The 18,730-nt window shown below is 30.7% G+C and overlaps 1 protein-coding gene across 1 annotated transcript in view; it reads right to left on the bottom strand.

Annotated features, from left to right (window-relative positions):
- Positions 1-17,435, bottom strand: part of LOC129220788 (heat shock factor protein 1-like) — a 30,498-nt gene extending 13,063 nt beyond the window's left edge. Inside the window, exons 1-4 of the mRNA XM_054855219.1 lie at positions 17,286-17,435; positions 13,388-13,496; positions 8,979-9,103; positions 7,383-7,580 (exon numbers count right to left, since the gene is read on the bottom strand). Of these exons, the coding sequence (XP_054711194.1) occupies positions 7,383-7,580; positions 8,979-9,103; positions 13,388-13,496; positions 17,286-17,390 (537 nt within the window). The 5' untranslated portion in view covers positions 17,391-17,435. The remainder of the gene's footprint in view (positions 1-7,382; positions 7,581-8,978; positions 9,104-13,387; positions 13,497-17,285) is intronic.
- Between the last annotated feature and the right edge of the window lie 1,295 nt (positions 17,436-18,730).

Below are 18,730 nucleotides of genomic sequence, written 5' to 3'. Positions count from 1 at the left end.
AAAAAAGGCAATATTACATCTAAATTGAAAACTAATTGCTGATGGCAAAACTTATTGATTTGGAAGTTTTTTAAGATATAAATAAAATGAATCATCACTACAGAGTACTTATATACAAGCCAATTTGACTTGACTCAAACTTGGTCCCACTCCATCTGGGAATGGAAATACTATTAAAATAGAGGCAGAAGCCAGGGGCGTAGCTAAGGGGGGGGTTTTGGGGACAAAACCCCCCCCGAAAAGTTAGTCTCAAAAAAAAAGAGAAAAAGAAGAGAGAAGAGAAAGAAAAAAAAAGAAAAGGAAAAAATTCCAAGCGATTATATATATATATATATATATATATTATATATATATAATATATATATATATATATATATATATATATATAATATATAATATAATATATATATAAATATATATATATATATATATATATATATATATATAATATATAATATATAATATATATATATATATAGTATATATATAATATATAATATATAATATATATATATATATATATATATAATATATATATATATATATATATATATATATATAATATATAATATATAATATATATATATATATATATATATATATATATATATAAGAAGTAACCCCCCCCCGAAAGTCGGGTCTAGCTACGCCACTGGCAGAAGCTGCAAATGGTCGTGAAGAAAGAGATGTTTTGCAAAACAGTAATATAAGTTAAAAGTGCTGAAATTCAATTATGGCCTAAAACAGTGTAGATAAAACACTGTTGGGAGTGCAACTGCACAAAAAATTTCGAACTGCAGTAATTCAAATTTTAAAATTAATAATCAATAAGTAGTTAATTTATAGCACACCAAGCATCTAAAAATGCATCATATGTGACAAACATTATGATTATTTCAGATAAATACTTCAAAATCAATATTTTAACGTTTTAACAAAATTGATTAAAAATGTTGAAAATAAAAAAAAAAACATAAAATTGCCAAAACTTTAACGCATTTGTGACAAAGCAAGGACTTATAACATACGCCTCAATTTTTTAATGGGAAATTAGTGCCATGAATGGCATTACCTATCAGCAAAAATATTTTTTTAAAAAACTTATTTTGCTAAAACTATAAAAAAAAAAACAGCCTTTGGTCGAAACTTCAATGGGATTGCCGCAGATAAAGAAATTGTACAAAAAAAAAGTCAATTTTTTTTTGTGTACTTTACTCTGCCAATGGAATTTTTTCAGCACCACCCATCATCGAAATGAGAAAAAAAAGTATTTTTCAGCCTGCTCTACTGTTTAGCCCATAAAGGTAAAGGAATTTCTAAAGTAAAAGAAAGAAAATGGGTGGGACTATCCCTTGAGCATAGGAGTAGAACTTGATTAATCCTCTACATCTGCAAGAAGTAAGTATTGGAAACTTCTTCCAGTGGCATAGCTATTGAAAAAGAAAAATACAAACAGATGGCTAATAAACCTTTAAAGTTCTCTGGTTGCAATCTTGTCAGGAGAAAAATTAATTCTATTCTGCTCTGGTTTAACTTTCAAAAGCTTTAAAAGCAATAATTTAAAAAAAAAAAAACCCTTGAGAGGATATAGCATATCTTTTGGGACTCATTGTGTTTTAAAAATTGCATCATTTTTATGCATTCTTAGTCTTTTACGCGCTATAGAGCATCAGCAGGACCCTTGTAAAGAATTATTCAACTTTAATGAATTTTGCTTAAATCACGTAAAGTGGTTAAGTTTAATGAAAAGTTATAAAGTACATAAAAATATAATTACTACATAAAATTGAGAACATTTAAAAAAGTAGAAAAATAACTATAGACTTCAAATTTCACTTAATTTAACATTTTTATTGATTTATTAATTATGAGCTGCTGAACTGATAGGTGAATTCACAAACTTTTACTCATAATTTTAAAAGTTAAAATAATTTAGTTAAAATTTCAAAGTTAAATATTTTACAGTAAAAATTTAACAATCTCAGTCAAGCAATAAATTATTTTTTGCTCTCCGCTTTTTTTTTTTTTTACAACGATACTCCTACAATGCACCCATAATTCCATTTTTGTAGATTTGAAGCCAATAAAAGTCCAAGTCATGCCATGGAAATGACCTGTTCTTGACTAATCTGCAAGAATACACAAGCAACACTTAAAAATTAAAAATTTCACCAGCAAATGAATCGTAAAAAGCTCAATGGAACTGTCTAAAAAAATACATTCACATTCTGTTTTTACTGTATACATTTTTGAATTTTCAGTACTAAGGGAAAAAATAAAAAGTAAAAACAGTTGTCTCTTCTATTGCAAGCATTTTTTAAATAATAATATCTGATAAAGTTTATCATAATTTTGATGGTATACTTTAATTTACTGCAGTGAGGTAACCAGTACACATATATGGTGAAAAACAATCATCGAGCTTGAAAATTTAATAATTTTGATTTCATTCAGAAATTATAATACCACTTTAAGAGGTCTCCCTGAGTAAATAACTATGTCTTAATAAGTGCTTGTGTAAGAATTGAATGATACTTGCAAACAAGGTAGACAGCCGAGATTACACAGCGAAAAATTCAAAACCATTTAATTTCAAAATCAAAAGCACTACTTATTGGCTTCATACTAAATTTATAAAAAATTATGAATTTGTAAAATAAGCAGTGCTTTTGCTTTGAAAGATATTAAAAAAGTTTTCGTAAAAAAAAAAACTCTTATTAAATTTAAAAAAAAAAGTTATTGCAATAACAAGGAAACATTTAGTCCTTTTGTTTCACTTTAATACTTTTAGTTCAGAAAATATAGTCAGGCAAATAGTTAACGAACCTCTAATTAACAAATTCAACGATTTAACGAATTTTTCTTTTTCCCCAACTAAAATGAAGACAAGAACCCCTATTTACCGAATAATAAACCCCGAATTAATGAACTATTTTACCAGTGGAAAAAAAATATTTTTTTGCTTAATTTGAGTTTGGAAATATTGGATTGTTTTCCAAATGAAAATCCATATTGTCTGAAATAGAAAAAGACTTTTCTTGGAATCAGCAATTTTAAACCAACCAACAAATATTGATTTTGATGCAGAAAAACAATAATGAAACTCTCATTAAAACTTACTTTTTTAAATGCTTTACGTATCATGGAAACTGTAAAAACATATCTCATGCAGCAGGCTGCAAATGATACAGTATTTTCTTCTCTCCATAAAGTCGAAAGAGAACTATTTCAAATCAAGTATCAAGAATACTGTCAAACGTCTATTACTCAGTAGTTTAAAATTACGAATTATCTAGTGTGTAATAAGTGGTAAAATGTTGAATAAAAAGTGCACACTTTCTAATCATTGATATTTTTGCGCAGTTGCTTATTAGGGACTTTAGATAAGGTAAGTGCAGTAAAAAAAAAAAAAAGAGACACCCGAATATTACGAATAACTCCGATTTAAAGTATAAAAGTTTCGGTCCCGATGAATTCGTAAAAGCGGGGTTGGACTGTATAAGATTTAAGAAATTTTTAATAATTGTAAAAACAGTCATGGTTGCAACTTTTAACTTGCCCTTTAAGTGTTTTAATGTTTTGTATCCTGTAGTAACAGAAGTAAAAATTTGAACTTAATTATTTCAGAGTCCTTTACCAGCTGTGAAATATGGGTTAAAAACTAGAAAGGGAAGGTGGACAAAGGCAGGTTGTAGCCATTGCTTCATCCTTTCTTTGCTTACTAAAAAAAATCTCTTCAAATAAAATAAAGGCTTGTGGTAAGAATTAGAACAATGATAACAATAAAAAGTTAATCCAACTGTATGAAATTCTGATTCATATATATATAGACCTAAAATTAAACTAATAAACAATTTTTCCAACAAGAAAATGGATTTTCCCCCCTTAGAAACTAGCCATGCAGATACACATGGCTTGAATGAGTTTCTACCAGTACTATCAGAAACTGTTTTTATGTGGTAGGAATCTTAAATCAAGAGTCAAGTGAGTTAGAAAACACAGAATGTGAATTTTTCCATCTGAGACATTACGTTTAAAAAAGGGAAACAGGTTGATCAGGAAATCACATCATGAAATTTTTTTAAATTGCAACAAATATGTATTAACAGCAGATGTATGGTGGAACTCATGTCAATTCAAACAAGGGGTATCATGATAGCCCCAGAATTTTGTGAATGCAGTGCATGTAAAAATTCATGAAAAGTACAATAAGTGTATAAGAAGGCACAAGGGTTGCAGGCAGAGAAATGTTTCGGCGAGGCAAGTCGGCTGAAGGTTGAATCCTTAATTTCATAAACGATAAAATTTACGGATAAAGCAGCAACTATAAATAAAAATGGGGTATATAGCTAAATTAAGAGCATCTTCTGGTCACTTGCTGCCAGATAAAATGTAGAATTTTCAAGCCTTCTTTATATAGAGTTCCTGAGAAACCTTATTTTTTCTTCAAACACCTCTAAAACTTATTAAATGAAAAGGTGAAAGCTTTCTTTCCCGGAGAAGTTAGTGCTCAATGGTACTGATCAACACTAAACAAATTAAAAATTTAAAAAATGGCATTTTTGAGAACTAAAAGAAAAAAAAATTAAAAATATTTTTAGAGATTGTGGGGGGAAAAAAACAAATTCCAAAATGGTGCGTTTCTTTTTAAACAGAGAGAAAAAAAAAAAAACCTGTACCAATCCAGAGATAAAGAATCTGAAAGATTTTGGTTGAAAATCTCAATTGAGAGATGATTTTCAGGAAGACTTTTTTGGCCCCTGTATCTCGGCCCAGGAATTTTTTTGGGGTAAAACTAAAATATCCTTTCATTTTATTTTTTCATGAACTTGAACTTCAATTCAGAGACTATCAAGGTAACCCCTTGCTTGAATCGACATGTGGATTCTACTATATATATATATATATATATATATATATATATATACTTAAATAAATAAATTCTTATGTCACAACATTAAGATAGATTGAGTCTTCAGCATGAAAAGTGTAAAGGAAACTAATTTCCTTTCAAATATTCTCAAAAAAAAAAAAAAAACTTGAAGAACACACTTTCTTTGAGGACAATCTTTTAGGGCCCCTGAAAGTTGTTAAATGGAGAACCAACTGTATGTATAAATACATATACGCACATTCACATAAACAGTAGATTCTCAATTCTGAACCCTCATGGGACTGAAAAAAAAGGTGTTCAGATTATGGGGGAGTTCATTCTATGGAGAAACTGGATAATGCATGCATTTGTATTCTATTGCGTTAGTGGACTATGTTCAGAATTTTTCAAGCGAGCCATGTTAGTTATTGAGATAGAGCCGCTGAATTTTGTTTTGACGGCTAGTGCAATGTCTAATTAAACTCAGTAGGATATAAACTCATGCATTTCTTTTTTTTTTTAATTTAAAATGTTTTACGTTATAAAAAAACTACAAAATATTACAATACAGTTACTGGTGCAATAACTCTAAAAAAAAAGAAGAAATTTAATATGTTTTTGCATTGTGTATTCTCATTAAGTCATCATCCAGTTGTTTAAGTGAAAAGGTTTCTGGATGATCCTCAACCGCTTATTGCTTGTAGCAATCATCTTATACATATAAAATCTGAGTATCTATCTATCTATCTATCTATCTATGTCCAAGCTTCTTCTCCCGAACGACAGTGAACTGACCATCGAACCAGGTATCGATGGATTCGTAATCCTCCCGTCTTCATGTTTGGCTATTTAACATAATCCTCCGATAATAATTAGCGGAGATATCAATTAAAAACTATTAATTATGACTCTTAGATTTCAAAATCAAATCCCTATTTTTCGAAGGCTTTCCTCCATTCAAATTATTATTCAGTGCTTCATCTCAACTTTCCGCAACAATGCTTTTATTAAAATGTATATCGGGTGAAGAAAATCATTGAGATGAAAGATCTGTTGCCATTTTTTTTCTCGAATATGCTCAGGTAAAATTCTTGTTTTTGTTTTGAGGCTTTTCCTGTAATCAGGGGATTTAAAATGTTTACTTTTTGGGGATTTTCCGCAATCTGCTGCAAAATTTCACTGATTTTTTTTTCTTTTCTTTTTGGTTCAAGCCTGAGTGTTGAACTCGCGTCACTTGACATAACTTTTATTTTCGAGGAGGACCGTGCACGTCGTAAAGTAAATGAGTGATTTACAAGTTATTTGAGTTCTTTGAGGGTTTGTACCTGGAAAACGGATTGATGTAATTCTTGTACGACCATGTGGATAGAATCCATCCAAATATTTATCTGAGTGGTATGTTGCATTAATAAACACCCGGGCAACGCCGGGTAGTAGACTATTTTATGTAAAAAGCGGATTGTTATTGTGCATAAATATTTCCGATATAGTCTATCAGATGTAATTCAGTTTAACGTGAGTAAAGATTATAGTTGATAATGCATATATTTTCCCCTTTTGTGCTGACTGAAAATGTACTCATAACTTGTATCATTGATAACGATTATTAACGTTGATGAGGTGTTTTGGCAAAAATATGTTTTACTGGTGTTTTGCAAACCTTGCTTTACGCGCATTTATTTATTCCTTAACGCGTTAGAAACTAGTGTCAGTGTACTACAAAAGCATCAACTGGACTGCTCTTACATTTTTTAGGTAGCCCGTGCAACGCCGGGCACGCAGCTAGTACTTTAAAAGTCTTGAATGGCTGGATTCTTGAAATATGCGGTTCAGTGGCAGAAACTTAAGGCTCATATTGCTCAGCTGAATGAGTTTATGAAATGCAGTAATATCCAAGAAAATAATCTTTCCTTTTTCTCTCTTCATCTTCTTAATGCTCTTCAATCATTGCGATAAAACTGAGAAAGTATTTTAGGTTTTACAATTTGTTTCATAGGAATTCCCGGGTACCGATTGTGTGTTCAGTATATAGAGAGGTACTAATTGAATGTATTTGAAAATAGTGTTCATAATACTGGGGTGTTCAGAGAACAGAGGGGTCAGCCTAAGTCTATGGAGCTGTGCCGAGACCATCAAAATGTGTTCAGAATATCGGGGTTTAGCATTAGGGAGTACATTAGGGTTCACTGTAGTTTTCAATAACGACTTCAAACACATCAAGATTTTAAAAATCATTTTGAACTTCAAAAATAGCAAGTATGCTTAATGTAGGGTGCACAATATTTTGATTAACAATGTTCAATCAATGAAAATCTAAACCATTTCCCAAACAGAATTAATTATTCACAAGATTCAATACTTTTGCATTACACATTGATGTATTTAAAACAATAAAAATTAAAAGATAGAAATTCATTCGAAAAAGTACCCTTTATGCTATTAAAGGGAAAATAAGAATAATAATTTATACAGACATAAGCATTTTAAAGAATGTACATGACTATCTTACTTTTTGAATTATTTGCTCTTGGGCTTTATGTTTTTGCCTCATGCTGGTCAATTCTCGCCATAAAAGTTCATTTTCTTGTTTCATTTTCAAAAGCATATTGTCCATAGTTTCTTGCTTTTCTTTAATTGATGTAAGGTCTGTTAAAATATCTTTTGCATTTGATTTAATGGGTGGTTCAGCAACTTTTGTGTTCGGAATCTGAAAATTAAAGAAACAGAGACTTTTATTAAATAAATACAGAACTGATTTACATATTTTTTGACAAGAATAGACTGAACAAGCGCTATGAAACATTTTCATATACATGATTAAAAACTTAAGTACTAATGAGTTTAGTGCCAGTAATTCTAACATTTTATAAGCTTCTTAATTCCTGGATAGGGAAGGGGCAGAAAGAAAAAAAAAGAGCATGTTACAACAACAAAACAGCAACAAAAGTTAAATTTAAGTATTTTCTGTATGCTTGCTGTTCAATAAAACAAAAAAATACTGTCAAACCAGAAACAACTTTTTGGAAAATTTGTTATACAGGGTAATATAGTAGAAAATAAGAATTTACAAAAGCAAAAACTTCCGCAAAGATATTCTGAGAAAATTGTTAAAAATCAGAGTGGAGGGGAAAAAACGGGCACATTCTTTCAACAAGCAACTTTTAACTAGGCTTGCCAGATTTTCGAAATGTTCAACCAGGAGACCACATTTTAACTAATAGTTCTTTTCTGAAACACTATTAGTTTAAAAAAATATTTATTCAACTACAGTTTTGGATTTAAATTGTTTCAAACCGGAAATTAGTGGAACAGAAAAGTGCTTTTATGACATTGATGAAAGGCTATTATCCTGTAGCCATATCAATTAGCCATATCAATTCAGATTACATTTAAGTTTAGTTGTATTTAAACCTGTTTATTTAAAACTAATACAGCATTTGTAAAATTTAGATTTTGCAGGCATCAGCATTTTAAATCAAGGGTTCATGGAGAATGCCTAAAAGTTTTAAAGAAAAAATTGGGGGGGAGGGGGATTTTAAATTTAAGATCCCAAATATTTAAAGATAAATAATTTTATACATTAATTATTTTTGACAAACATATAAGATACATTACTCATATTCAAATAGTTTCCTTAAACAAAATATTGTATAAGTGCTCAATTAAATTGTTAAGGAGTTGAAAAGTTACCTATGAGCTGGTATCATACAAGAATCTCAAAAGAATCTTAAAAGTAAAATCAAAAGCTCACAAGACATTTTCAGTTTGCTGTTGCAAATATTTTGAAAATAACCGAAACTACCTGCACTTACTACTAAATACAGAAAAGAAATAAACTAAAGTTTTTCACATATACTATAGATATGGATGTAATTTGCAATATAATACAAAAAAATCCTGCAACCATACATTGAAGAAACCCTAAAGTTTATCGTAGTATCGTAACTTTAAAGGTTTTGTCCATTGTAACGGGAATTTTGTAGGAATGGAATTTAAGCAATGTGACAGGAATTGAAATGGGGCTGAACATTTATTTTGCTGAACTACATAGTTTGTCATATTGATACCAATTTGCTGCAATGAGAGATTACTGTAAATACAACACCTTTCTTTTTATAAGTTCTAGAAGAGAGCCTTGTCCTTTGCAAAAGAATGAGTGCATGAATTCCATTTCATCACTCTCACCTCGTATGCTTGTTCTTTCATAATTCATGACTTTTCTAAAGCCATCTATCAAAAAAAGAAAATTTGAAACCATACATGTTTATGCATTAATTATAGCACCTGTAGTTGGGGCAAACCTAACCTGGCAGAGTCATAATGCTGTGATTAGGATCTGTGTAGCTTTCACGAAACCGCCAGGTTAGCTGTGCCCTAAATATAAATAGTCAAGAGAATATATTTCCTGCACAGCAAAATAATAAAAATTACTTTAACAAAATAAAATAATAAAATCAGCAACTTCGCAAATTTATTTTGAAAATCAGCACAGTCACAAAAAAAATATTAAAATATTCAAAGTTTCACAAAAATCTGCATTTAAAATAGAAAATTTGTTGCTCTGTTAAAAACAGGATTTTCTGATAGAATAAAATGCTAAGCTGATTGAAATGAACATTAAATGGCTTACGTAAAGATTTTTTCACTGTTTTTTTTTTTTTTTTTTTTGCCAAATTTCATTTACGCAATTTTATCATCGCAACCTTTTAGCATCTTTCATGCGAGGCCATTTTTCAGATAATTTCCTTAATTTTACACTGTATGAAGCCTTGAGCTAAAATGTGATGGTATTTTTGAAATAATAGTAGATTACATGTGCACTTTTCAAGCGGAGATTTAAGCTAATCAAATTTTTTTTTCAAAAAATAGAATGTGCCCTTAAAAAATCACAAAAACAATAGATTTTTAAAAACTTTCACAAAAATCAGGGTTGGCTTTTTGCCGGCAGAAACTGGTTTTTGCCCTGCCGGTGGCAGAAACTGGTTATAACCGGTAAAAACCGGCAGAAACTGGTAGAAACTGGCAAAAACTAGAAAACGTTTTTAATAGCTCTAGTAATTACTTAATGACAGGCAATTAAGTAAAATAAAATATATAACTTATTTCGTCATTGCAAAAACTTAATATAATAGTTATTTAATAATTAGTGTAAAAATATGTTAAATAACAAGACTGACATTTCTAAAGCAAAGTAAAATTTATTGTAGTTGAAATTGCTATGTGTTAGAAATTTTAGCCTTGTAATGTTGTAAGTAACAAATTTTTCAGTTTGTTTATAATTATTTTGTTTGCATTTAATATAAAGTGTGATATATCAAATATTTAAATAAATACAGATTTTTTTTTTATTTCACTAAATTCTAAAATTCAGAAACTTGTCATTTTACACTTAATATAACTGAATAAAGCTATTCTCAAAGAACAAAGAGCTCTCTCCCCCCCCCCCCCAATTTTGATTTCTATGGAAAGCTATTAATCCAATTATATAAGTACTAACACAGTCTTCAACTTTGCTGTATGTAAGAAACAATATAATTGGTTAGATTCACTGACTCATAAATGTAAAGAGTTTCATTGGTTGAAACTAGGGGTGCAACATGGATGTCGATGTTTTGGAAACATCGATTTTTTTGTTAAAACATCGATGTTTTTAACATCGATGTTTTACTTTCAATGTTTTTGGACTATCGATGTTTTGGTTTCAATGTTTTTCCGATGCTGATGTTTTTGCATTTTAATTGAAAATTATCATAAAATTTTGCTCCAATCTTCTTGCTAGGTAATTAAGTTTACTAATGGAGTTGCCAAAAAAAAAAAAAAATCATTTTTTGCACCCGTTTTATAAGAACAATTTTTCTGCGTAGAGGATGATTTTTTTGAAGATGACTACAAGATAGTAAAAGATTAACTAGAGAGTAAAAAAGAGATCAAAGCTATTGGAAGAACCTGACACTGGTAGTCTGGTGCCAGAACTTGCAATCTATTTCAAGGCTCCAGTTCTTAAACTAAAGGAAAATCCTATACGCATTTGATAGTGATGGAAACTTCTGTTCCATCGAAAGAGATGTTTCTCAGACTGGTGGGATAGTCTGCGAAAAGAGAAATGCCCTTCTGGGGGGACAAAGTAAGGAAACTTCTTTTTCTCCAAACTGTCAACACCAATATTCGGGCTTACTTATCAATTTCCTCCAACAAGTCGTCCGTCTATTACCTTAAATTTGTGTTTAATTATTAACTAACAGTACAACACATATTTCTTACTCTTAAAAATTATTGTTAGAGTTAATTTTGTATTTTAAAAATAATTTACACAACTTTTTCTCATCATTCAACTGACGGTAAGTGCATCATGCATTTTTTCTTAGATTCTTTTTTGATGTAAATTTACTTTTAGTTTAATTCAGTTTGAAAATATTTCCTTATTACTATAACCAGATTGTATTAACCGGTGCTTGTCTTATTATCAATTTTTGCCCAACTATAATACCAAGCTGTTGTGAAATTATTCTTATTAAATTATATTTATGATTTGAGGTTCAGTATTTTCAATATATTCGTCGGATACGTATTCTTTTGTATTGCTTAAATTAGTGTAGTATATTCAAAAATGTATGTTATACATTGATAAAAAGATCGATGTTTTAATTTCTAACATCAATGTTTTGATGGGATTGAAAGAATCTTCTCAAATTTCTCCTTTGTGCACAACAAATTAAGAAATTGTTTAGGTTAGAAACAGCGTCAAAACTTGTATTTTGTTACAGGCTGCTGCAGTGTGAAAACAATGTAAAATTTGATTTTGAATGGTGATAGTGTTGTAAATAAATTGTATTTGGGTTAATATTTAATTATTTTTCTTATACATTTTCTATTGTACGTCAGGAATTGCATTTATGTCATTTTTGGGGTTTCTGCCAGTTTCTGCCATAAATGTGGCAGAAAGGGGTTTTTGCCATGCCGGTTTTAACCGGTTTCTACCAGTGGTTTTTACCGCCTTGGCAGAAACCTGCCAACCCTGACAAAAATAGGTAGTGAAAAAAAAAATCATGGATTGGCCCCTGAAAGTGTATCCGTAAGATATCCGAGCACTTTAACATCATTTATCTCATTGCATTAAAAGTAGTGTTTTCCTTCAGAATAACAGCCCATGGCTGATAGTGTGCCCAAAAGATATCTAGATAAAGATTCTGAACAAAAACGAGCGAATACATAGCGAACCATTTGTGGATCAGTGATCTAGGAAGGACGCTTAAGGGTAATGTGACCAGATTTTTCAAGCTAAAAATCAGGACACATGACGGGGGGGGGGGGGGGGGGGGGTAGTTTTTTTTTCCCACAGGCTTCATATTTTACGTAACAGAAAAATGCCAAGAAATAACTCAAATGTACCAATAAAGAACTCAAGTTGAAAATAATTTAATAGTATTGATGTAAAGAATATTGCATCACACAACATTTACCCATCTTGTAAAATTATGATAATCATACAACGTGTAACAGTTACAATCACAATGAATGAAAAGAATTCATTTTACCCCGTTCGCGGCCAACACCTGACGCTTAACAGCTTCTCCTCTTCAATCCAAATCATGGTGGAGGTAGTTCAGCGTATTAAACATTAAAGAATAACATTTTACATGGCGTTCTTACGTTTACTGACAGCAAAAAATCGAAAAAAATCCAGATTGTATGTTATATTTCTTGTGTGACGAAATTTAAACAAAAAAAAGCGGGACTTTTTCGACAAAGCGAGACTTTTTCGACAAAGCGAGACACTTTGGCGGGACAGTAAGACAAAAAGCGAGACTGTTCCGCCAAAAGCGGGATGTCTGGTCACATTACTTAAGGGGCATATCGCAGGTACAGCCAAAGATGATTTTCTGTAAATATCTCCTTACTAAAGATGTAACTAAACAAAAATTCTGCACATTTTGTCAACATCAAAGTACAGTAGGTATAACTTCGATTTAACGATTTCTTCAATTTAATGGTAAATTTGACTGATCCGGATTTAACTGCATTGGATGTATATTCTCCTTTATCAAATATTAACTTTTCTAGTCCCTTGACAATCGTTAAATCTGAATTATTGTAAATCAAAAGTTCCTGCAAATGACGTGAAAAAATAGACACTTTGTGTGAGTTTTCTGTCAAATAAGAGTAATTTGCATGAATTTTAGATTTTTGCCTAATTTGAAATTTGCATGAGTTGTGCAGAATTTCTGCAAAATTACATCTTTATTAAGAAGATATTCACACAACATCTGAAATTTCAGCAGAAATCTGCAGAAAATTTGTCCAAGTTTTCCCTTGACATTTAGAACAGAATTTTTCTGCAGTTTAGGTATCTGCTCTGTGATGCATGTCACAAATTTAGTCACATTCTGCTTTTTGAAGAACAATCATACTATCTGTAACTTTTTAAAAATATTTTTTACAAAATAAAATATGAAAATTGTTCTATTTTTCAAATGTTAATTTCCAAGAGCTTAACATAAAATTTAAACTACTTACACATATTTAGTTGACGAATAAAGCTAGCCATGTTATTATGTTTGAAGTATTGTGGTAGTAATTCTTTGGCAAACTTTGCTTGATCCCGAATAATAAAACTTGTACCGTTCTGAAAGAATTGAAGTCAAATAATGTTATAAAGGAATTAAATAATACTTTTTAAAAGTATATGGAAAATGGTCTTTTATTTTACATACATATTGTTGCCTCAAAGCGACACCAGGATGTCAATTGAGATGCATATTGGGTCCGCTTTACAGCCCCTCCATAAAATTTCTTATCGTAAAAGCGGAAACTTCACAAAATTTAATATTTTAAAATTACATCTTTCATGAAGTTTCATTTGTAAAAACAATTCATTAATCACTTTTCAACTCAATCAATTTGTCTGAAACAAAACATAAAAGGGTAGTTTTCAAAAGGGGGGAACAAAAATGTTGCTTTTGAGCCATTTTTAAAATTTTGGAATTTGAAATCAATTTTGCATAGCATGTACACCTAGAACATCATAACCAAACATAAAAAGATAGCAAGTATTTATAAAAATTAATAAATAGCAAATTTAATGATCGGTCTGTAGGTAACAGGTTTTGGACGTACAGTTGTCCAGTAGGTAACAGATTTTGGACATCATCATAATGAAAGTTTCAGTTTCTGAACTTTTCCAATGAAAATTTTATCTATTTTTAAATTCTGCAATGAAAAATAGAGGTGAAATACATGAATGACCTTATATACTGGTCTTAAAATAATAAAATTTTATTATGGTTTCGTAGAATCCGGAAAAAAAAACCCTCATCCATTTTGCCAGCGCAGGTGATAAAGTTGCTAAAACCGACGCTGTTGGCGAAAACCTGAATTCCTCTCTGGTAACCCTTTGCTTATATCATACACTGTGAGTTGTCGCCAATCGGGTTTTGCTTGGTAATTTTTGCCGCCTTTGTTTACTATTGGTTACGTCTTTGTTTACTATTGGTTACGATCATAACTTGAGTTTCTACGTATTAATTATGCAAAATACCAAGGGATTAAAGAAATTAACATTATAATAGCCTTTTTTATTAAGCTTACAAGACAGAAGATCATATTATAATACTGAATAAATGGACAGAATTATCGGCGTCTAGACCGTAACGCAATTTGGACATCTCACATATATGTTTAAGAAAAATGATTTTGCTTCAAAGATACTGCATAAAAACATATGAAAACACTTTAAAATGATTAATAATTGATTTTGAGGATCGAAAAATACCTTTAAAACATATAAATCATATATTTAGTACTCAAATAATAGCATTGTCAAGATCATAACTTTTGGACATTACATGAAACTTCCAACTTCCTTTTTTTCTAAAAATTTTTACACAATAAATAATGTCTTTAATTTTTTAATTTGCAGAAAATATTATCCAAAAAATATTCAGTTTGAGATTCATACCCTTAATTTTGTTTTGAAACGTTTGAAAATTATTAAAAAAAAATTTTTTTTTTGATGGTACATTTGCTCAGTTAACGTTTTGAAAGTCCAAAATTGTGCCTTTTAGTAAAGAAAATGTTTTTTTAAGGGCATCTGAAGAGCATTTTTCCCATAATTTATGTCAATTTTTAGCTCTATACAGTATTATTATTTAAATCAAAAATTTTTGAGTCAATTAAAATGAAAGTTATTTGGTGTTGAAACTTCAAAGTTGAGGTCTGTGGTTTGCTCCTACCTTTTGAGAACTGCTCCCCCAAAAAAAATATTCCAGCTTCTAAGTCATTCCCAGTGAACTTTAGGACAAAGGGGTTTCAGATTCGATTTGTGATAACTAAGCATGCTCTATTCTATACAATATGACAGGATTTTTTCACAAAAAATATATGAAAGAAAAATGCCGAAAAAATAGTTCATTTATTTTCTACCACAGAAAGAATTCTTCATTAAAAAAATTTTGGTTTCACAAAATGTGGACCTAAAAATAAAAACCTGGATCAACCCCTTGAACAGCAAGTTTTGTTATTCCTAAGCCCAGGAATAACAATAAAATACCCCACTGTTGCTCTGAGGCGACAATATTTCTAAAGGCTTATTATCCAATGGCAAAACACTAAAAAATGCTACACATGCTAGTGATGCCCAACAAATTCTTTCTTTTAAATTCCTTTTTTGTTCTCCAGAGGGTTGTTGCTTTGTAATAAATTAATCATTTTTTAATTTATAATTGCATTTTCTGCTTTATCCTTCACTGAGACTTTTATTACTCTAACTAAGAGCAGCAATAGTGTCTAAACTCGTGCTTGGTTCATCCTTTTTTAATACAATCATCTTGATCACAGAAACAAATATAAATGTGACGACCAGCAACAGGCTCTGGGCCCAGCTAGGCTGGTCCTAGTCAGTTTATTAGTCCTCAATGAAGATCAACGGCATCCTATCCTTCTCCTGAACACCATTTCTATTTTTTATACAAAAAAGCTTTTTAAATCATACCTGTTATGTGTTGTTTAAGCAACGGATACAAATTAACAAATAACATTTTTAACCTGCAGAAATCTGGGTCTAAGTAACAGTTGATTATGAAAAATATCATACCATCTGGAACAAAAATTTCAATCACCTGGCACCCTTTCTGCCAGGAGGGCACAAATAAAGTGAGTTTCATTTACTTTTCTTTTATTAAACCCATTTTCAAATTCATATCAATATATTTCGGCTTTTTCATATTTTTAAAGAACTTTTTTAATGGGATAATCTTGTTTTTTGGTGGAACATTCCGCTGTCAACATAGTTGTGAGGCACTGAAATATACGGTTTTCTAGAGTGATAATGTTGGATCACTGGGAAATTTTCAGGAAAAAGCCTTTGGGAGGGATTGTTTAATTCTTTTCATGCTAATTTTTTCAATCATCATGCAAACTCTTAACATAATAATTGCCATTTGTCTGTGTCATGGGTGAAACTGAAAAAATTTCAATACAGGAAAGCCAATTAAAAATAAATGAGTTCTAAGTTCCATCCATTTTTCACAAAAAGAGAATTTATTTTTCCAGAAATTTCCTACCAGAAGTTTTTCCACACCAATTCATTTCTAGCCTTTGCCTACTAATACACTAGTAATAAGAGGTATTTTCGCTGATGAATAACAAAACAAAATGTCCAACACAGTTCTTAATGCAATGCTGGCTGACAATAAGCAATAAAATACTGTCAAGAATTTCACTATGAAGTAAAATCAGCACTAAATGTGGTCAAGCAAATTCATGCATTAAAAAAGTATTTTTTCTACATTATCAATTCTCTTTTAAGTTTTATTTATTTATTTCTTAAATAAAAACACAAGTTAAAAACACTTTCAATTGCATAGAATTACACATGCTGTTGCCTAAAATTGCTAAATGAACTGTTTCGTTTTGAGGGAAAAGGTAAATGGTCACTTTAAGGAATGACCTCCATTTAAATGACTAAATTTATGTCAATATTTTTTAACACAAGATAATGCTGAAAACCAATGATGCGAATCGCGTAGCAACGGAAATCTAACCGGAATAAATAATAAACTCAGCTTTCATATAACAGCAGGCAAATCTTAACGTTTACATAATTGAAACGTGCCATGCGCAAATATTCGAAATAAACAAATGTACTATACAACACAAAGTGAAGAAAACGAAGAGTACAAATAATTTCAAAATTTTTGCAAATATTAGTAAACAGGGCTGTGTAAGCCTTGTTTTGGATACTTCTGAAACGTTTTAGTGTAACAGGAAAATTGGGTTTCTTACCTTTAGGGACTATGTAAAAAAATTGGTTGTATTTTTAGAAGTGATTTCAATTTTAATGTTTGCATAACTTTTTTCAATGAAGATGTTAAAAAGTTTTTAATAATTAGATTTGCTATTATTATTTTATACTTACATCGCTCCATGCAATCAAATCATCGCACGACGTATCTTCAACTAATTTCCACAGCTTCACTAAGAAAGCTGGGACATTAGACTGAGTTGTTTCAAAAGAATGCATCTTAACGCGAATATACCAGAGTTTGAAAATTAATCAATGCATTACGCAAAAAACACTTCATAAACAGCGACATAAAACTTCGGCTTTAAGTACATGAACAAGAAAAAATGAAAATACTAAAATACAATAGTAGAACATGTTGCCAACAAGTTTGTAAAAATTGCTGGTCGGGTAAGGAGAAAAAAAAGAACGAATCATTGCAGTCGGACAAAGCCAAATATGGGAGTGTATATCAAAAAAGGAGCACATTGCAAATGGAAAAAGTAATATGTTCCAGGGACTTCAAAGACTTTGCCCAAAAAGGTTTTTTATTATTCGCAACTCCAGACCTCGAATACGCTACCTTACGGTGATTAACAACACTAAAGAAAAAGGTAAAACATTCCACTTGCAACTCCAACAAACTATAGGGAGCATTGCAGCCACTGTCTAATGGCTGATGAAAAAGGTAAAACAAACGCATGCCGTAGCGTAGAAAATTCTCATAAGATGTTCTTATGCACGATTTTTTCGTTTTATTCCTTTTAAATTAATTTTCAAAGTCTTGTGGATATTCTGGTCCACGTAGAAAGAAATGAGAATTCAAGAAGCATTACTAAACGTCAAAAATTAATGCAAATTACGTAGTTCGTAGTTCTAAGCAGCCTTGCTTGGCTAGCGCTAATTGTTTTGCATTTGTAGCTGAGTTATTTTTCTCAAATTGCCGAATCGGTTGATTTAAAATTTTTCTGTTTCGTATGTTTCTAATTTCTGAGTTATGATTTAATTATGTCATTGCTATGCAAATCATCAACAAAATTCTCATGGATACATGGTGGATCTCATGGATACATACGTCTGAGAACGCAAAAAAAAAAAAAAAAAAAAGAAAAAGAAAACTGAAGGCGCACATGTTGAAGGACGCAAAAAAGAGAGAACGCGCTCAGGTTTGAGGGAGCAAAAAAAAAAAAAAAAAAAAAAAAACAGAGAGGTAAAAAAAAAACTGAAGGCGTAGAGGTTTGACTGCGCAAAAAGAAGCAGGTGCACAGGTTCGAGGGGAGAGCGCGAAAAAAAAAGGACAAAAAAAAAAACGAAGGCTTACACGTTCGATGGCACAAAAAAAAAGAAAAAAAAAAGGGTTCGAGGGCAAAAAAAAAAAAAAAAAAAAAAAACGCTCAGGTTTCGCCCTTTAAACGTCCTCTGCGTGCATTCGTTTTTTTTTTTTTTTTTTGTTTTTTGGCTCCCTCAAACCTGTGCGGCTTCGTTTACTTGATTTATTTATTTTTGGCACCTTTGAACTTGTGCGCTTTCGTTTATTTTTGCACCTTTAAAACCTTTGCGCCCTTGAACCTCAGTTCTTT

The sequence above is a fragment of the Uloborus diversus genome, chromosome 4, assembly GCF_026930045.1.
Source record: "Uloborus diversus isolate 005 chromosome 4, Udiv.v.3.1, whole genome shotgun sequence".
NCBI lineage: Eukaryota > Metazoa > Arthropoda > Arachnida > Araneae > Uloboridae > Uloborus > Uloborus diversus.
This window is presented reverse-complemented; position numbering and strand designations above follow the sequence as displayed.